At 50.3% G+C, this 21,774-nt stretch overlaps 1 protein-coding gene across 1 annotated transcript in view; it reads right to left on the bottom strand.

Annotated features, from left to right (window-relative positions):
* Positions 1-17,821: 17,821 nt before the first annotated feature.
* The window catches only part of CTSE (cathepsin E), a 91,378-nt gene continuing 87,425 nt past the window's right edge, over positions 17,822-21,774 (bottom strand). The window contains exon 9 of the mRNA XM_073666945.1: positions 17,822-18,328. Within this exon, the coding sequence (XP_073523046.1) occupies positions 18,149-18,328 (180 nt within the window). The 3' untranslated portion in view covers positions 17,822-18,148. The remainder of the gene's footprint in view (positions 18,329-21,774) is intronic.

Below are 21,774 nucleotides of genomic sequence, written 5' to 3'. Positions count from 1 at the left end.
CCACATTACCCCCCCATCATGCTGACCACTCTCCATATTGTGCCCCAATTTCACACTGCCCCCTCTCCATAATCATTCTTTTCACCCTATCCCATCATACTGCCCACCATGTTGTCCTCTCCAAACTGTATCTCCCCTCACACTGTCCCTCTACATGGTATGATGGTGACCACAGCCCCCCCTAACAGTGTGATATCCACAACATCCTCCCCAATATACACTATGATATCCACCACAGCCCCCTACACAGTATGATTTCCCCTGACAGCCCCCTATACAATGATGCTCCCCACATAGCCTATGTAGTATGATGACCCAACAGCCCAGGTATAATGTCCCCCACAGCTCCCAGTATAATGTTCCCAACTGGATGTGAGGGACATAAAAGAGGTTGCAGTGGGAGTCATTAGAGGGGCTGGATGTGGGGAACATATATGTCTCCCACATCCAACCTATTTTATGCCCCCCACAGTCAAGCCCCTCTTATGTCCCCCCCATTCAGCCCTTCTTATGTCCCCCACAGCCAGTCCCTCTTATGTCTCCCACATCCAGCCCCTTATGTTCCCCACATCTAGCCCCTTTTATGTCCGCCATAGTCAGCCCCTCATATGTCACCTATTCATTGACAAAATATCAGAAAAATATTTTAAAAAAAGGCTTATGCTCACCTAATCCAGGCTCCCTTAACACCGTGGCCGTCATTTCCTCTTTTTTCCTGTACAGCAGTGGACGCTGGATGGCGCGATAATGTTACCATATCACGCGTCTCCAACAGGGCACAAGCTGGAAGTGGCCTGCCTTCCACTGTTGTTCCTGGCAGGGCAAGGAGCTGCTAACAGCTACTCTGCTACTGTCCGGGACGGTGCTGACAGCAATTGTATTTGCGTTTTACAGACGTGAATACGATTGAGTGCAGGGAGGAAGCGACAGCTGGGGTGCAGGCAGAGAGAGGGGTGAGCGGTGTCAGTGACTGACACTGCTCCCCTGTGTGCCCATGGTCTGGCTGTCACTGTGCTGAATGTCTGTGGCTGGAGGAAGATGCTGGGCAGCCACAGGCATTCAGCCATGTCACTTGTTTTTTCTTCTCAAAGTGCCCCCCCTCGGGGAGGCAAGGGGTAATGACGCGCCCCTGGGCCTGCTGTGTCGCGCAGCGTCTCGCGCACGGGGGCTTACCCAGAACCGGATCAGATGAGGGTTGTAGTCTCCGAGTGGCGGGGACCCGGTCCGTGCCCAGGGAGTCAAACTCAGTGTGTGGCAGTCTTGATAGATGTTATTGGAGTGTCGACTACGCCACCCGTTGATTTGCAGCTATGGAGCTGCCGCTGCAGGGCAGACCGCTGAGGCCGGTGTAGAATTGTGCAGCGTGATAGTATAACCCCCAACGGGAGGGGTATGGCCTCAGGGCAGCCGACGTGGAAGATGGGGGTAGCAGGAATCACTCAGAGACGGTGCGGTGTAATTCAGGGTCTTTACTGGTAACAACGATAGACCCTCCCGGAGTACTTGCTAGCGAACGGGGCCTGGTCAGTCCTTGAGCAGATGGGATCTCCCCTGGCCAGGCGGAGTTGTAGGCCTCCCAAACTGACTGTACTCTTCTGGCTACCTTGCTAGAAGCGGATATAAGTAGCCCACGTCCCTGAGTGTACCGTGTGGTGCTCACCCGTATGGCCGGTGACTCGGGGCCTTCTAATGGCTTCCGCTCCACGATGGCGGTGCTGGTCCCACGCGTGTGACCGTGCCTTCGGGTTTCTGGGCCTGAGGACCTGAAATCCCCTGCCGGTCGGCTTCTGCTGCTGGGTAAGAGTTAGTCCCCACAGCCTCGGACGCCGGGTCCGGTAAGAAAGCTTCTCAGTCAGGGCGAGCTCTGCAGCTGCCAGCCCCTGACTTGTAGTAGTATTGCTCCCACTGAGCTTCTGCTGTTTCTTCCTGTGACTGTTTCTTGTCTCTACTCTCCTTGACTGACTAACCCTGCTTCAGCCCCGGGTTTATATAGGGGAAGGTCTTCCCCTCCCAAGACTGGGCAGGAGGTGTGGCATGCACAGGATCCCTGGCCAAGAGACCTCCCACCTGCTCTCAGACATAACATTGCTTGTTACTGTGGAAACCAAACCCCTGGGGTGCCACATTCCCCCCTAGTGAAATTTAGTACTCCGGGACTAAACATATTTTAGAAAAACATAACAAGATATAACAATAACAATACAATAAAGAAACACATGAAGGTGGTCACGGCATGTCCGTAACCGGGTGCAGTCTTTGAAGAAACAAAGGTGTCCATTTCACCAAAACAGGGAGACGTAACCAGGTAGGGGTCTGTCCTACCCCGAGTCCTTAACAGTCTCTAGTCCATCCTGGGTTACGCTCCAACTAATTGTACAAGGATTCCCGGTAGATCCACCAAGGATTCCTAAAAATAACTAGAAACACAAAATTATACACAAGCAACAATACACAGGTAAACATAAATAAAACAATTTATACACTTTAAATCCTCCAGCGTGCGGGTAACTGGCCTCTAGTGGCCCTAGTGGACGTACGGAGCTGACTGTCTAGCCCTGAACTACAGGGTGTAGGAGCTGTCAAGGGTAAACTGGGCAGCTGTCTACCGGCTCTTTGGCTCACTAGGGATATGGCAGGCTCACTGCAAGCAGAGGGTTGATCCTCCTGGTCTGCGGGTGTGGGGTCTTCTGCCTCCTGGACCGGCTGTTCTTCCAGCTCTACCTGTTGCTCCGTAGGTGCTTGGGATGCTGGTTGGAGGAAGGTGAGTACGGGTACCACAACTGCACCATCGACTTGAGTCCAAGACCGAGGGAAGTCCCCGAGCACAGTACTAACCATATCTTCCCTTTCCTCTACGGGTCGATGGTCTTCTTGTTCCTCTTCAGGGTTCCTCAGTTGTTCGGGACACTTCTTCAGGTGGTCCCGGGATACAATGGCTGTAGTTTCCCCTCCGTCTTTACTGATGGTACAAACCTTCGGGTTCTCGTGGCTTGAGGGCAGTACGGTGTACGGGTCCTTCTCCCACTGGTCGTCCAACTTGTGGAGCCGTCTCTTCCTCTTCAAGACCTGCTCTCCGGGTACCAGGGGAACAGCGGGAGCATACTGGTTGTAAGTTTTCTCTTGTCTTTCCCTAGCCTGACAGAGACTTCGCTCCACGCTCTCCTGTACTCTCCGGTACTGCTGCTACCTCTCTGTGTCCCAGTCTGCTTCTGGTGAAGTGTCCTCGGGTGTCAGGACTCCCATTTCCAGGTCAACAGGTAACTTACCAGGTCTTGCCCTCATTAGGTAAGCCGGGGTACAGTTGGTGGAACCTACCGGGATGTGGTTGTATAGGTCCACCAGATCGGGCAGCTTCTCAGGCCACAGACTGCGTTCTTCCAGGGGCAACGTTTTCAGAAGATCCATTACCACCTGGTTCATTTTCTCACAAAGTCCATTAGTTTGCGGATGATAGGGTGTCGTCCTTATCTTCCGGCAGCCATACAGAGTGCAGAATTCTTGGAAGACCTCCGCTTCAAAGGCAGGTCCCTGGTCTGTCAACACTTGGTCCGGGTACCCGTGTGGACGGCAGAAATGCTGCTGGAAGGCTCTCGCTGCTGTTCGAGCTGTTAAGTCCTTGACGGGGACGACAACCAAGAACCGGGAGTAGTGATCCACGATGGTTAGTGCGTAGACGTAGCCACTTCTGCTTGGGGTCAGTTTTACATGATCCAAGGCTACCAGTTCCAACGGCTGCCGGGTGACGATGGACTGCAGGGGAGTCTTCTGGCTGGCACGGTCCTTCCTTCTTAGGTTGCATGGGCCACAGTCTCTGCACCACTTCTCAATGGTTCCCCTCATGCCTACCCAGTGGAATCGCTCGCGCAGCAGGAACTCCAGCTTCTTCCACCCGAAGTGTCCAGCTCCGTCGTGGTATGCCTCCATCACCATGGCTGCGTCTCTTCGTGGCACCACTACTTGCCAGAGTAGTTCATGCGTCCGGGAGTTAACCATTCTGCGGCACAACTTCCCCTTGTAAAGGAACAGTCGACTCCTCTCTGCCTATAGTTGTTTGGCTTCCTCCGGAGCGTCTGGTTCAAGGCAAGCCTTCGGGCGAGTCAGCATCTCCTTCACCAGTCGGACGGCAGGGTCGCTGTCTTGCGTTTCCGCCCAGTTGTAGTGAGGTAAGGGGTTCAACGTAGCAGCCTGCTTACTCCTTACCCGGTGGGAGTACTGGATAGTCCCATGACGGTGGAACGCAGGGAGTTCAACTTCTTCCAGTCCCTCCGGATCTTCTCCTTCGTCCGGCAGGTTGGGCATCCTGGACAGGGCGTCCGCGTTGGTATTGGAGCGTCCGGCCCGGTATTTGATTGTGAACTCGTAGTTGGACAGACGGGCCATCCACCTCTGCTCCAGGGCACCGAGTCTTGCCGTGTCCAGGTGTGTCAACGGGTTGTTATCCGTGTACACGGTGAACCGGGAAGAAGCGAGGTAATGCTTAAAGCGCTCGGTGACTGCCCATACTACGGCCAGGAACTCTAGCTTAAATGAGCTGTAATTCTCGGGGTTCCTTTCGGTGGGTCGCAGCTTTCGGCTGGCGTAGGCGATTACTCGTTCCTTCCCCTGCTGGATCTGGGACAGTACGGCTCCTAGCCCGATGTTACTGGCGTCGGTGTAGAGGATAAAGGGCTGGCTATAATCCGGGTACGCCAGGATTTCGTCCCCCGTGAGGGCCATCTTCAGCTGGCGGAAGGACTCTTCTTCCAGCTCCTCCCATTTGAAGGGCGGCTTCTGGTTCTTGGCCTTCCGGGACTGGCCTATCAGGAGGTCCTGCATAGGTGCTGCCTTTTTGGTGAAACCGGGAATAAACCTTCGGTAGTAGCCTACCAACCCGAGGAACTGCCGCACTTCTTTTACGCTGGAGGGGCTTGGCCATTCCTTAATTGCGGTGATCTTATCAGGGTCGGGAGCCACTCCGTCAGCGCTCACCACGTGTCCCAGGTACTGCACCTTTGGTTTCAGGAGGTGACACTTGGAGGGTTTCACCTTTAGGCCGTAACTCGCCAGAGCTTCGAACACTTCCGCCAGGTGTTTCAGGTGGTCCTCATACGTCTTGGAATATACGATGACATCGTCCAGGTACAACAGGACCGTCTCGAAGTTTCTGTGGCCCAGACAACACTCCATTAGTCGTTGGAAGGTTCCTGGTGCGTTGCAGAGTCCGAACGGCATGCAGGTGAACTCGCTAAGTCCCATCGGGGTGGTGAATGCGGTCTTCTCCCGGTCCGCCTCTGCTACAGGAACCTGCCAGTACCCGCTAGTAAGATCCAAGGTAGAGAAGAAGTTAGCAGATCTTAAAGCAGCCAATGACTCCTCTATCCTTGGTAAGGGGTACGCATCCTTGTGTGTGATACGGTTGATTTTCCGGTAATCTACACACATCCTCATGGTGTTGTCCTTTTTTCTGACTAAGACTAGTGGAGCTGCCCAGGGGCTACAGCTATCCCTGATCACCCCAGCCTCCTTCATGTCTCTAAGCATCCCCTTGGCATGTTGGTAGTGTGCAGGGGGTACGGGTCGATACCTCTCTTTTATGGGAGGATGGTCTCCCGTGGGGATGTGGTGTTCTACCCCCTTGACTCGCCCGAAGTCTAACGGGTGTTTACTAAACACTCTCTCGTACTCTTGAACCACCCGATAGACTCCCTGTTTCTGATGTGAGGGAGTGGAGTCAGTACCCAAATGTAGTTGCTGACACCAGTCCTCCATTGTTTTCTTAGAGCCGTTACCTTCCTCCGGGTGAGATGGAGGCAAGGGTTCCACAGATTGTATAGCATTTTGGTTAATGGTATATAATTTGGCTAGCGTGGCATACCGGGGCAGGTACACTTCCCTCTTCCCGATATTGATTATGCGAACGGGCACCCTCCCATGGCGTACATTAACCACCCCCCGTGCTGTCAAGATGGTGGGCCTACTGTCTGAGTAAACTGGTTCTACCATTGCCTGGTAATCTCTACCTCTCAGACCAATAGCTGCCCGGCACCAAATCATCATTTCACTTTTTGGGGGCATGGCAATAGGAAAAGGGTCACACATTCTTACGCTACCAATCTCACCGCCGGAGAGTTCCACCTGTTGCCGTCGCATCAGTGCCCGGATCTCTTTCTGGAGCACCCGCTGCTCGCCGGAGCTGGCGTTCTTGGCAACCTGCTGTAAAAGGAAAATCACCTCTGCAAGACAATTTTCAATTACATTAGTTCCTAGAGTTATTTTTGGGTGACTCTCATGTTTGTCAATATCTACAATGATCAGTCCCTGTGCTGCCAGTTCGACTCTACCGATTTTGATGGTCACCTCTTTAAATCCGATCTGTGGCACGGGCTGGCCATTGCTGGTGATGATACTCAAGTCGTCGTCAGGGTAGCGGGTAATATCCGAGTCATTCCAGTACTGCTTAAAGAGCACGTACGGGATGGTGGTGACCTGTGACCCGGTGTCCAGTAGGGCACTCATGGGAATGCCATCCAGTACCACAGGCAAGACTGGACGTCCTCCCACATATCTGTCGCGCCAGTTCGATGGGCCTGGTGATCTTTTTCCTGGGGGTTGGCCCTCTACCCCAGGTTGTGCCCGTTTAAAGAACAGTACCTTGCCATATGTCCGGGTTGATTGCAGCGGCGGCAGATGGGTCGTCCGTCTTCGCTGTATCGGTCACTGGGTCTTCCTCTGGCCGGTGGGGTCCTCCTTGGTCGACGCCACGGGATGTCCTCCGGTCCGGATGCCAGCTGGATCTTCCCTGGGGTGGAAACCTGTAAAGACTGCACAGTTCGGGTTAGCGCAGCAACGCTCTTAGCTAGCTCTTGGACCTGATGGTGTAGGTCTGGAGCCGGGTCATTGTCCAAAGCCTGCGCATCAGCTCCCACAGGCCCTGCCGACAAGGGCGCCGCCTCCTGGTGGTAAGTGATAGCTGGGCGCCTGTGGGTCACAACGCCACCCGGTGCCGGTTCTCGGAGCACCCGGATGGCTCTGTCCTTGAACTGTGCAAAGCCCAGATGGGGATCCTGTAAGGCCATCGCCCGCAACTGGGTTCGGTGGGCATTACAATATAGTCCCTCTATAAATTGTTCGGTCAACAGCCTGTCCTCGTTTCCCACTCCATCAGGGTCGGTCTGCTTAATGGCCCTCAGGGCCTCTTGTAGGTTTAGTGCATAGTCCCTTATACTCTCATGCGCTCGCTGCTTGCACCCGTAGAATCTAAGCTTAATCTCGGCTGAGGTGCGTGTATCAAAGGTATCCTTCAGCCGGGTTAGTATCCCTGCGACAGTCTTCCTCCCAGGTGGCCAGGATTTTACTTCCCTTTTGGCTGCCCCGGTTAGTTGGGCCACCAGGATGCTCACTTTTTGCTCTTCTGTGAGGGGGTACACCTGGAAGAGGCTATCCAGCTTTTCTCTAAAGTCATGCAGGGTATGTGACTCCCCTGAGTACTGGGGTAGCCAAGCTGCTCCCGGGATATAGGGCATGGTGAAGGGCATAACTGCAGCAGCGGTGGCGCTGGCGGGGGTTGAGGCAATGAAGCTCTCCTCCGCATCCGACATCTTCCTCCCCCCTAGTGGACCGTGGCCTACCTTGCGATGATCCTGTTCCGTAGGCCGCGGCTCCGCAGTAGATCGTCAGGGTTGAGGACCTTCCGTCGCGCTCCGGTGACGTCGGCGTCTGCTGGGCTCCTTCCAGGACCTTACGCAACGTCCGGACGTGAGGCGGGGCTTCATTTCTCGCGCGCTTTCGGAGTCCACGCCCCTCTTCTTCCCGCGCGGCGTCCTCAAGATGGCGTCCAACGGCGGGAAAACTCCACGGATGGCGGGAAGAAGGCTGAAGATGGCGCCGGATGGCGGGAATCTTCACCGATGGCGGGAAAACTTCACGGATGGTAAGTTTTAAAAGTCTCTTTTTCAGGCACGCAGTACCCGGTGGTTGCGGGCACGAAATCCTGCCGACTACGCCAAAGTTGACGCGCCCCTGGGCCTGCTGTGTCGCGCAGCGTCTCGCGCACGGGGGCTTACCCAGAACCGGATCAGATGAGGGTTGTAGTCTCCGAGTGGCGGGGACCCGGTCCGTGCCCAGGGAGTCAAACTCAGTGTGTGGCAGTCTTGATAGATGTTATTGGAGTGTCGACTACGCCACCCGTTGATTTGCAGCTATGGAGCTGCCGCTGCAGGGCAGACCGCTGAGGCCGGTGTAGAATTGTGCAGCGTGATAGTATAACCCCCAACGGGAGGGGTATGGCCTCAGGGCAGCCGACGTGGAAGATGGGGGTAGCAGGAACCACTCAGAGACGGTGCGGTGTAATTCAGGGTCTTTACTGGTAACAACGATAGACCCTCCCGGAGTACTTGCTAGCGAACGGGGCCTGGTCAGTCCTTGAGCAGATGGGATCTCCCCTGGCCAGGCGGAGTTGTAGGCCTCCCAAACTGACTGTACTCTTCTGGCTACCTTGCTAGAAGCGGATATAAGTAGCCCACGTCCCTGAGTGTACCGTGTGGTGCTCACCCGTATGGCCGGTGACTCGGGGCCTTCTAATGGCTTCCGCTCCACGATGGCGGTGCTGGTCCCACGCGTGTGACCGTGCCTTCGGGTTTCTGGGCCTGAGGACCTGAAATCCCCTGCCGGTCGGCTTCTGCTGCTGGGTAAGAGTTAGTCCCCACAGCCTCGGACGCCGGGTCCGGTAAGAAAGCTTCTCAGTCAGGGCGAGCTCTGCAGCTGCCAGCCCCTGACTTGTAGTAGTATTGCTCCCACTGAGCTTCTGCTGTTTCTTCCTGTGACTGTTTCTTGTCTCTACTCTCCTTGACTGACTAACCCTGCTTCAGCCTCGGGTTTATATAGGGGAAGGTCTTCCCCTCCCAAGACTGGGCAGGAGGTGTGGCATGCACAGGATCCCTGGCCAAGAGACCTCCCACCTGCTCTCAGACATAACATTGCTTGTTACTGTGGAAACCAGACCCCTGGGGTGCCACAGTAACGCCCTAGGCTGGTGACTACCCTGCATTTTTGGCCTTTAGGTCAGTGTTGAAAACAATGTTCAGGCCATTATTTACAGTTGGATAATATAGCAAATAATGAAAATGTGCCATTTGGAAGATTGAGAAAATCTATGCCAATATCAGAATTTTCATTATTGATCCATTCTAAAGAGTCTGGAAAAGCAAATATTAGCCAGCATAGGTACAGTATGTTACTCTGTTTGGCATTTCTGGACAGCTAAGGTTGCCAGTAATGGCGGAAGGAATGGTCTACAGACTATAAGGAGCAATTTGTTGTTAGGTGTTGTGGTGTTCAGTATTTTACATTCTATTGTAGTTCAGACAATGCAATACAATAATAGACATAGAGCCATTTCATAACTTTTTATTAAATGAATCTAGTTATTTGCATATTTCTAGCCATAATTATTAAAGGTGTTATTAAGCCTTAGAAACAAATTTCCAAATCACAGCAGATGTGATTTGAAAACAAAAAAACAATACTCACCTTTTTTTCTTCCCTGGCAATCCACTGCAGACACTCAGGAATGCTTCATGGCTGCCAGTGTACTAAGTAATGGCTCCAAATGGTGATGCCAGAGGCATGTGACGCGGCCAGGGGATGGGGAAGACTCGGTACCCGGGCTTTTGCCTGGTTTGGGGATGTCGCGGTGGTCGGCTCCCGGGCCTGTACCCTGGGGTTACTCTTGAAAAAGGGGATTGGAACTTGGATAGAAATAAAAATAAAGTAAATAGTTTGTGACGCCACCTGTGGTACCTGGTAAGGATTACCAGTGCTGCTGCAGACCTCCGGGGGGTGATGGGATGGCAGCTGGGATGTTTCTGCTCCCCACAGGCGGAGCGGGCCCCTGGGGCAGTGTGGAGTTTGATGGTGGGTGGTGATTCTGGGGCTTGTAGTGCAGGCGGGATGGCGCAGCAGAAGTAACTGACAGAGACAGGGGATTCGCTTCAATACCTTTACTGGTACAGATGTCAGGTCCGGTCCAGGGTACTCAGTAGGATGGGTGCACTTCAGGACTTCTCCCCAGTGAGCGGGTATAAGGCCTCCTGGTCCGTGTCTGCCATTTTGTATGGTCCTGGCCAGCCTGCAACTGGACCTAGCTTATGTGTCGTGCTGTTCCTTCACCTGTCGCATGGTAGTAGGACCTTCTGCTGGCAACCACTATCCCTGGTAACGCTGAGGCCTTCGTGGTTCCTGATCCTGTTAAGGGTTTAGCTTCAGGTCGGCCAGGGACTTGTAGTCCTCCTGGTAAGCCGGTGATCCCTACTGGGTATAAAGGTGTCCGGTTTGTATATTCGGGGTGAGCCTATTATGCTCCTCTGCCCCCTAAATTCCTCTCTCCTCACCTCTTCGCCTTCGGCCAGACTTGGGGCCCTCAGAACTCAGCAGCAGACGTGCTACGTCTTCGCTGCTCTGAGCGTCAGCACGCTCTCCAACAACTAACTGAACTGCCTAGCTCCACCCTCCATATATATATATCCCTAACGGGCTCCCTCTGCTGGTATGAGATGGAAGGGTGGAGGTGTCTGTATGTAGTGAGGGCCCCTTGTGGAGAAGTCCATCCATGCACCCTGAGTCCTGTGGTACCTGTGAACAGCAGGGTGCCACACATGGCTACCGGGGAAATAGACTAACTGCCATGATCACGTGAAAACATAGAACAGGAGCACCACCGGAGTTACTGAGCTGGATCACCAGGGGGAGAGAAGAGATGAATAGCGTTTATTTGGCTTTTTTGTCATGTCTGCTGGGACTCAAGGGGTTGTCTGGAGAAAACAAGTTACCACCTATCTTCAGGATAGGTGATAACTTGCTGATTGGTAGGGGTCCAACTGCTGGGACCTGCAGCAATCGGCAGAACAGGGCACGTTTATCCCCGTTAAGCCACGTTCACATGTTCAGTATTTGGTCAGTATTTTACCTCAATATTTGTAAACCAGGGGTGGAACAATCAGAGGAAGAGTATAATAGAAAGATGTCACCACTTCTGCGTTTTTCACCCTCTCCTGGTTTTGGCTTACAGATACTGAGGTAAAATGCTGACCAAATACTGAATGTGTGAACGTGGCCTCAGAATGGAGCTGCAGTTTTGATAGCCCCTCCATTCATATTCTGTGGGGCTGATGAGCGCTGCACTCAGCTTTTTAAGGGAGTCCCATAGACAATGAATAGAGTGGTGTTTTGGCATCCAACTTGCCATTTAATTTTGTAATGGGGATAAAAAGTGTCCCATTGAAGATAGAAATTCCCAGTTGTGCTGGTCCCAGTGATTGGACCCCCACCAATCACTTTCTTGTGCATAGGTGGTAACTTGTTTCTACTGGACATCCCCTTTTTCCATTGTCTATGCATGAAAAACAAATAATTTCATAATAGTTTTTTGCCTAAAAAGTTTTCCATACTGATTCCACATAAGAGCAGTCTATAATATAGATATATTATATAGATAATAGGAAATGAGAAGTGCATAAGCGTGAGTGTATGCTGGATGAAATTTTCAGGAAAAATTTAAGTGAAATGCAGAAGTTACAAAAAGTTATATGACGCAGATAAAAATCCTAAACTGATTGTTCTGGAAAGTTCAAAGTATTTAGTGGGAACTTGTGTGGCTGATACGGTGCAATGAATAGAAGTTTGTGTCTAAGCAGAGGATTTGGAGCTCTGTGTATTTAAAAGCAAACTAACAGACTAAAATCCTAAAACTGAAATGGGAAACGCTCCTTGTTTGCTGTCACTAGTTTAGTATCTTACAGTATACGTTATACATATTGGACTTGTGAATTTAAAGGAATCTATCACCAGGTTTATGCTGCCCTGTGTAAGATCAGTATTAAATAGTGATAGTGACCCTGTTTACACCAATGTGTCATTTACTTGTCAATGTCATGTAGTTTTGATAAAATCACAATTAAGAAAGCTGCATAACAAGGCGAGCCAGAAATCGTCATATTCATGAGCACTGGGTGTTTAGGGGAAGCCGGCAACTCATGAACATGGCAGTAAAGCACATGCGCATCATTAAGAGGACTCCTGGCTTGGCTTCCTCTGCAACTCTTCAGCAGCCCCAAGTAAGTAATAAGCTTCAATAATCATGGTCTCAGGCATTACTTTATACGCTTCATCATTTGAGGGTTTTTTTAGTCACTTTTGTTTTCTATTGTGGTATTTAGTCGCGTTTTTTGCGCCATATTAATAACAATGGAGCACGTGGTTCATGAATTTTTCTCAAAGTCAAAAATGCTCTTTTTTTTGGTCTTTGAACGTTTGTGCGATTATTTTTCACAAAAAGTTGCATGTTTTACAAAATGTCGCAAAAAAATGCTGGAGTACATAAAATCACACCAGAGGGAAACTGGAGTACATTTGCAACAAATTTAGAGACTTGTTGGTTGCAAATGATGAATGAAGCGAAAAAACCTGCAAATCCTAAACTGAACTCACAAACTAAGAAAAAACAAAAACTTAGGAACATGTGGCGCCCCTGCGGGTCCAGTTGCCACAGAGGTACTGCATCTCAGTCAAAGGTGTGGTACCCCACTCTCAGGTAAGGAGGGAGCACTACCCGGGACCCAACCACTCACATCCAACACTACATCACTCCACAAGGGAAGGTCCAGATAGCTCCTAAGGGAGAGAATGATGCGCCCCCTGGGCCGTGGGGTACTTGGTAGCCGGGTCGGTTGATGCTGGGGGATGTCACAGTGGCGGTGACCAGGTCCGTGACCCAGGGCGGTCAATAAAAGGGGAAAAGTAAAAGGGAAATAAGTTTTTAGAGGTTAATGTTCGTGACACCACCTGCGTTATGTGGCTATATGGGGCCGCCGCTGTGGTGCAGATCCTCTGGAGCTGATGGTGATGCAGCAGAGTTGGTTCAGCTCTCCACAGGCAGAGCTTAGCTCCAGGGCAGGATGAAGTGATACTGTAGGGTAGATGTGGTTGGTGCGGAGTGATGCAGGTGATGGCGCAGACAATAATTCTAGGACACAGTGGGGTGCAGTCTTCAGATTTACTCACAGTTGTCAGACTCCAGGTTACCAGCGCCAGAGTAACCTCCCACGCCGTCCTGTGTTCACCAAGGGAGGGGTTCAGCAATCTCCCAGGTATTTCAGGAATACTTAACGGGACCCATTTCTGTGTGCCTTCCTCGGTCGTCTTCCTGCGCTGGCTCTCACCCTCCTGCCCTGCGCCTCGCAACTAGTGTCCCAAGCCGGTAGCCTCGGATTTTGGCGGGCAACGTGCAGTCCCCTGAATCCTATGCCGCCACCTTTTCGGCGATATAATTGCGGTAGTGAGCAGCTGCACCCTGAAAGTACAGTAGCCTCCGGTTCCCAGCTGAGCCTGGTTGTTCTCCATTAGTTAGGGGCCGGTCCCCTTTGCGGCCTGATCCCTCCACGTCCTTGTATATTCGGGCGCACGGGTGGCTTCCGCACTCGCCGTGCCCCTGGGATCCCCTCTGTTCCTGGAGCCTTCCCTCTGCTCCCGTCCTCTCCCAGCCTGTCCTCTAGGCCAGCTCCTCTCTCCTCTCTTTCTGAGCAGAGCTCCTACAGAGCTCCTGCTCCCACTCTTTCTCCTCTCAGACTGGACCCTCTCCTCCAAGATGGTTCCCCTTTTTATACTCCTACTCAAAGTGCTCCCCTTCTGCTTCCTCCACCCACACCTACTACATGGTTCCCCCTCTCTCGGTTCCCCCCACTTCCAACCAGGGAAAGAGCTCAGCATTAAGCCAGTGCATCTTGCCCCGCCTGCTGGTCTTGAATGGTGTAGTGTTGGATGCAGGTGGGTGAGTCTCGAGCAGTGCCCCATCCTTACCTGAGAGTGGGATACCACACCTCTGGGTGAGATGCAGTTCCTCTGTGGTGACTGAACCCGCAGGGGTGCCACAAGAGTACAGGCCTGGTCCCTGTCAGGAGGATGGAACTAAGTAGAGGAGGTGGGTGGAGGAAGTAGTTTAGAGGAGCACTGAAGGGAGAGTATAAAAGGAGGGTAGAGACATCTAGAAGGGGTTCAGTTGGGCTCAGTGGAGTAAGTGAGCAGTAAGATCCAGACGGCGAGGGGGCCCAGTCAAAGGGGCCCAGTAGGAGAGTGAGGCGAGAAGACCGGAGCAGTGAGAAGAGCTCCAGAGAGAGAGAGGATCCTAGGGGCACGGGAAGTGCGGAGTCCACCCATGTGCCCGAGTTCACGCTGACCGTGAAGGGATCAGGCTGCAGTAGGGGACCGGCCCCAGACTAGTGGAGGACTGCAAGACTCATCTAGCAAACCGAAGGTTGCGGTATCTTCAAGTGCTGTAGCCAAAAACCACACGCATTCACTGAAAAGGTGGCCATATAGGACAAAAGGGGACAGAAAGGACGTCGCCCAACAAGGTCCGCGGCCACTGGCTCGGGACACTGTGTGTGAGGTGCAGGGCAGGAGGACGAGAGCCAGCGCAGAGAGACGACCTGGGAAGGTACACAAGAAAGGGGTCCTGATCAAGTGCACCCAAATTATCTGAGAGTTGACTGGATCACTTCCCCGGAGGACACAGGACTCGGTGGGCTGTTATAATCTGGCCATTGTAACCTAGAACTCCATAAGAACTGTGAGTAAACACTTGAAGACTGCACCCCACTGTGTCCTTTACTTAATTACTGCGTCACCTGCCTTGCACTACAACACCAACATCCAAATTTAACTGCCCTGGGGCCTAGCTCTACCCGTGGAGAGCTGAACCAACTCTGCTGCGTCACCAACGGCCCCAGTGGATCTGAACAGCAGCGGCGGCCACCTATAGCCGCATACCACGGATGGCGTCACAAAACTTTATCCCCAAAAACTTTATTCACCCCTCTTTTCTTTATTTATTGACCGCCCTGGGCCACGGACCGGGTCACTGCCACCGTGACTACCCCAATAGAACTGACCGGCCCGGCTACCGAGTAACCCCACGGCCCCAGGGGGCGCATCAATTTGGCGTCACAAACAGGAATTACGGACCCCGTTAACCGGGTCCTGTGTACCACAAAGACTGTGTATAACTGTTTAAACTGCAGCCATTACTGTAGTACATGTGGAGTTAATGATATGTGGGGTGTCCCATCGTGGGTGGAACCTCAGAAACAGCGCCAAAATAGGCCCCTCCCACCTGCATATCTTGTTCCAGAGTTGTCTGTCACTCAGGCTGAAAGGTGCGAGCCTTCCCCTTTGCATCAGACTGAGGGGGGAGATTGTCGTCTCCCCCTGCAGAGGACTGTGTGATCCCATCCATCCATCCATCTCAGCTGCTGCAGCCCTGTGAATACAATGCAAGTGTGAGAAGCTGTGCAGCAAGAGTGCGGCTGTACAGTGACCAGCAGAGCAGTCTCTGTGACCGGCTGTGCAAGGAGCGACGACATAAGCATCCGGAGCGGTGAGTCCTACCCCGGCAAGGGTGAACTAGGGGGGAAGAAAGATGCCCAACTTAGGCAAAGCTCCAACAGCGGGTGCTGCCGTAACCCCCATAATGCCACTGTCTATGCCATATATCCCAGGAGCGACCTGGTTACCACAATACTCAGGGGAGTCACATACCCTTAGCGATTTCAAAGAGAGACTGCGTAGCCTGTTTGACGTTTATTCCTTGGCCGAAGGGCAGAAGGTCAGCATTCTGATCGGTCAGCTAACTGGTGCCACGCAGAGGGAAGTCAAGTCCTGGCCGGACACTGATAAACGGACAGTCAAGCACATCTTAACAAAGCTACAAGAACTAACCAGAAGTGTGGCTGTGTTGGCAAAAACAGTGCAATCTCTGCAAGTACCTTCCCCTACAGAGAAGATCTGTATCAGGGCTTCTCTCACACAGGCAATGATTCTCTCTCTCTCTGTTCAATCATGGTAATCACACTTGGCTCAAACTTTGATTAGAGTTTGATCCATGTGTATGTGTATTGTGATCCGATTTTCTTGCATGGGAAAATCGCACTGAGAACTTAATTTCTCCATCTTCTCCATTGTCTGAAGCCGCAGAAATCGGACTGCACTTGGATGACATCCAAGTCCAGTCCAATGATTCACACACACATAGACTTGTATGGGTCCGCATGATCCGATTTGTGGAGCCACTCAGCATGCTGCGATTTTTTTCTCATGCCGAATCGGTGTGAGTAAAAAAAATAAAAGCAGATGTGCACTGCTCCATAGTATAACATTGCACAGAGTGCGATCTGATAAAACACCAGATAGCACACATCCGAGTTATACGGTCGTGTGAGTGAACCCTCAGAAAAGCAAAAGGCCTAATTTATAAATAGCTGTCTAAGGCTGCGTGCACACGATGTGTTTTTCATGCGTTTATGCTGCGGAATTTCCGCAGCGGAAATGCATCAAAAACGCATGGTAATCCGCACCCCATGGTCCCCAATGGCATTCCGCAATGTCAATGCACATGCTGCGGATTTTTCCGCAGTGTTTCTGCAGCGCAAATAAATCCGCAGCATGTTCATTAATTTTGCGGAAGCACAGCGGAATCGCCGCCATTGACTTGCATTGAGACGCATAGAATCCGTGTCTGTACATTTGTACAAGCTTATTATTTGCGTCTCTATGTGCGGATGGTACCCAGTTCTGGAGGAGAAAAGACTCTCATCCAGACCTGGGTACCATTGTACCTGTGAAAAAAAAGAATAAAATAATAAATAAAGTTTATATTCACCTGTCCGGCGGCCCCTGCAGCGCTTCTCCTTCCAGGACCTGAGATGACGTCGCGGTCATGTGACCGCAGGCTGTCTCGCGAGATGCCGGCAACCCGGAAGGAGCGCGACAACACACGCGGTGGGGGATCAGTGGTAAGTATAGCTTTATTTTTTTATTTTTACGGTCACACTATATAAATCCATGCCTTTTGCATGGATTTATATAGTGTGACCTAGTTGTCAAGCACTTTCCAAGTGATGCTATCGCCTGGAAAGTGCTTGTCAGTCCGCATGCGGAAACACATGTGTTAACGCATGTGGATACACATGTGAATCCGCATGTATTCTGCAGGAAAAACGCATGCACAATCCGCATGTACAATCTGCATGCGTTTTTTCTGCCAGGGAGATGCAGAAATGCTGCAGAAATTGTCTGCTTCATTTCTGCATCGTGAGCACATAGCCTAAAAGAAAATCTGTCCATTTTGCAAATAGCAACAAATTAGCTCAACTTCCATTTCTACAAGTGCCCTGATAAACTGACACCTATGTTGTGATTGATTGATACTGGCAACAAGAATTATTACTTTTTGGCAGGTTCATAAATCTTTTCCATAGTGTTAAACGGTTGACATTCATTTTATAAGTCCGCATTAGGCCTCATTCAGACGTCAGTGGTGCTCACTTAGGCCCCAACCCCACTATCAGTATTTGGTCAGTATTCGGTCAGTATTTTTTCTCAGGAGTGGGAGCCAAAGCCAGGTGAGGAACAATCAGAGAAAAGGTATAATAGAAACAAGTCACCAATTCTGCATTTATCACCCACTCCTGGTTTTGGCTCCCACTCCTGAGAAAAAATACTGATCAAATACTGATAGTGGGGCCATGGCCTTACACAAAAAAATGGTACGAATGTCATCAGTGTTTTGGATCTGGTTTTCATCAGTGATTGGTCAGTGTGTCAGGTTTTACCATCTGAGTTTGGTCAGTGATTTTCACTTTTGGAAAAATAAATAAATTACTTGCAAAGATAGTAATGTCGTCCAAGTGCTGTCACTTGTATGGGTGACTTTCATCCATAAATCTGACAAAAAAATAGTTATCTCCGTGATTTTTTTTCAGACACAAAGTCAGCAAAAAAACACAAGTACATGTGAACAGCTTCACAGATTTTAATGGGTTCATGTTCTATCCGTTAAAAACACAGATGTGAAAAATGGACGCCTTGTACAGTAATTACAAACAGGTACCGACAGCTTATTCCTTATATTTAATACTCTTATAATGTTTTTATATTGTACATTATAACTCCAGTTAATTTGGATTGCAGGAATGTAAACATCTTAATTTGTTAAAACATCTGTTTTATGTTTAATAAAGCTGTAAAAAGAAATGTACTCAGGGATTCTATTATGGTCCCTAGATTAGGAGGACATCTGACATTGCGATGTCTTTAAAACACCTAAAAATCCCACAATTTATTATACCCCATTTGTTACAGATTCATATGGAACAACTGGAGCAAGTCCCACTCTGTTGTAACCTCGATCAAACACAGAATAAAACTGTCCTATAAAGACATCTCCCAGAATCCACAGAGGTCCTGCAGGGGGAGCAATATCCTGTCCTTGGAAGCCACTGCTGCAGTAGTTTTCTCCATCCTAGCAAACAAGGAGAAATTGTATACAATGTTAATAATATTATTTATGTAATACTTCCATAAATGTCGTTCTATAATTCTCCATAACTGAGAACTTGATGCCTTTTTTCCCCCATTATAGACATTTACAGCAATATGGATATCAGATTTGTGGGGAACTAATATATGGTACCCGGGGTGGACATAACATTGATGCAACCTGTGCAGTCACACAGGAGCCCAAGAGGCAAGGGGCCCATTTCCACCTCCAAAGCAGGTGGAATTGTGCATTATGATGAGCTCTTGGCTGCAAAGGGACCATATATTATTCTTGTACAGGGCCTTTTTTTGTCTTTTTCCTCCAGTGATGGTACCCATAATGATTTTAAGAACAGTATTTCCCAGTATTTATAGTTAATTGAAAATGTATTCATACCCTGTGAACTTTTGCACATTTTTTCACCCACAAACTTAAATGTATTTTATTGGGATTTTATGTGATATACCAACACAAAGTAGTAAGTATTTGTGAAGTGTAAAGGAAGTGATACATGGTTTTCTAAATATTTTAACATTATAAAACTGAAAATTGTGATATGCATTTGTATTCAGCCCCCTGTAGTCTGATAGCCCTAAATAAAATCCTGAGTGACCAATTGCCTCCAGAAGTCACATAATTACTAAATTGAGTCCACCTATGTGTAATATATTCAGTATAACTACAGCTGTTCTGTTAAGGCCTCGGAGGTTTGTTTGGGAACTTTGGGGATTAAACAGCATCTTGAATACCAAGTAGCATACCAGACCGGTCAGGGATGAAGTTGTGGAGAAGATTAAAGCAGGGTTAAGTTTTAAAATATAGCCAAAGCCCTGAACTTTTCGCAGAGCACTGTTCAATCCATCATCCAAAAATGAAAGGAGTATGGCACAACTGCAAACCTACAAAGACATAGCCATCTACCTAAACTGACATCTCCAAGGAGAGCACTAACTAGAGAAGTAGCCAAGAGAACTGCAGAGATCCACAGCTCAGGTAGGAGAATCTCTCCATAGGACAACTATTAGGCCATGGCCCCACTATCAGTATTTGGTCAGTATTTTTTCTCAGGAGTGCGAGCCAAAACCAGGTGATGAACAATCAGAGAAAAGGTATAATAGAAACAAGTCACCAATTCTGCATTTATCACCCACTCCTGGTTTTGGCTCCCACTCCTGAGAAAAGCAGCAGCATGGGCCCCACATAGCCTCCTGTATTCAGAATGAGCCCCAAATAGCCTCCCATATACAGCATGAGCCCCACATTGCCTCCCTATATACAGCATGAGTCCCAAATTGCCTCTCTATATACAGCATGAGCCCCACATTGCCTCCCTATATACAGCATGAGCCCCACATTGCCTCCCTATATACAGCATGAGCCCCACATTGCCTCCCTATATACAGCAGGAGTCCCACATTGCCTCCCTATATGCAGCATGAGCCCCACATTGCCTCTCTATATACAGCATGAGCCCCACATTGCCTCCCTATATACAGCATGAGCCCCACATTGCCTCCCTATATTCAACATGAGCCCCACATAGCCTCCCTATATTCAACATGAGCCCCACATAGCCTTACTATGTACAGTTTGAGCCCCACATAACCTCCCTATGTACAGCATGAGCCCCACGTAGCCTCCCTATGTACAGCATGAACCCCACATAGACTCCCTATGTACAGTATGGGCCCCCACATAGCCCCCCATATACAGTATGGGCCCCCACATAGCCCCCCATATACAGTATGGGCCCAACATAGCCTCCCATATACAGTATGAACATTCACATACCTCCTATTTACAGTATGAGACCCCACATAGCCTCCCTATATACAGCATGATCCCCACATAGCCTCCCTATATACAGCATGAGCCCCACATGGCCTCTCTATATACAGCATGAGCCCCACATTGCCTTCTTATTTACAGCATGAGCCCCACATAGCCTCCCTATGTACAGCATGAGCCCACATAGCCTCCCTATGTACAGCATGAGCCCCACATAGCCTCCCTATGTACAGTATGGGCCCCCACATAGTCCCCCATATACAGTATGGGCACCCACATAGCCCCCCATATACAGTATGAGCATTCACATACCTCCTATATACAGTACGAGACCCCACATAGCTTCCCTATATACAGCATGATCCCATATAGCCTCCCTATATGCAGCATGAGCCCCACTTTGCCTTCCTATATGCAGCATGAGCCCCACTTTGCCTTCCTATATGCAGTATGAGCCCCACTTTGCCTTCCTATATGCAGCATGAGCCCCACATAGCCTCCCTATATTCAGCATGAGCCCCACATAGCCTTCCTATGTAGAGCATGATCCCCACATAGCCTCCCTATATGCAGCATGAGCCCCACTTTGCCTTCCTATATGCAGCATGAGCCCCACTTTGCCTTCCTATATGCAGCATGAGCCCCACTTTGCCTTCCTATATGCAGCATGAGCCCCACATAGCCTCCCTATATTCAGCATGAGCCCCACATAACCTTCCTATGTAGAGCATGAGCCCCACATAGCCTTCCTATGTAGAGCATGAGCCCCACATAACCTCCCTATATACAGCATGAGCCCCACATAGCCTTCCATATACAGTATGGGCCCCACATAGTCCCTATATACAGTATGAACCCCACATAGCCTCTCATATGCAGTATGAAACCCGCATACCCTACTTGGTACATACAAATATCCCATACACATGAAAAAAACACCACATACTCACCTCGCTACCGTTCCCCTGATGCTCTGCCTCTGCTCGTGTTTCCAGTGCACTGACTCTCCCCAGTGCACAGCTGACGCGATGAAATGACATCATCGTGTCTGCTGTCTCACACGCTGATTGGTGGAAGATGGAGCCAGCGACTCTGTCCTCCACCAATGTATTCACATCTGCCTGCATCCTGAGGTTGCAGATAGTGGTGACAGCGGTGGATGGATGGCGGGTAGGGGAGGGCAGGGTGCGGCCCGTGGGCTACTGTTTCAGCCCTTTGGCTGTCTCAGTCCATAGGCTGGACTGGTACAGCCAGAGGGCTGTATGTGGCCCGCGGGCAGCACTTTGCTCAGGTCTGGTCCAGACAATTATTTGGCGGGCAGCTATCTCTGCTGATTTCTCCATACCGAAGAGCACTTAAGGCCCCGTCACACATAACGAGATCGCTAGCGAGATCGTTATTACGTCACGGTTTTGGGATCGCTGGAGAGTCGTTTCGTGATTGCTGGGGAGCTGTCAAACATGCAGAACTTCCCAACGATTTCGGCCGCCCCAGCGATCTAACTAACGATCTCGGCAGTCGTTGGGACGCTTTCACACAGCAGCTATTTCAACGATCCACACCTTGATAGGGACTGTACTGTGTCACAAAGGCGTGCATAAAATTACTTTTCCGCGCCCCCTCATCTCCGATTGGTGGAC

Source organism: Phyllobates terribilis, unplaced genomic scaffold, assembly GCF_046119375.1.
Source record: "Phyllobates terribilis strain yellow unplaced genomic scaffold, ASM4611937v1 Scaffold_2__4_contigs__length_985480577, whole genome shotgun sequence".
Taxonomy (NCBI): Eukaryota; Metazoa; Chordata; class Amphibia; order Anura; family Dendrobatidae; genus Phyllobates; species Phyllobates terribilis.
Note: the sequence above shows the minus strand (reverse complement) of the source record. Positions and strands in the feature narration are given on the sequence as shown.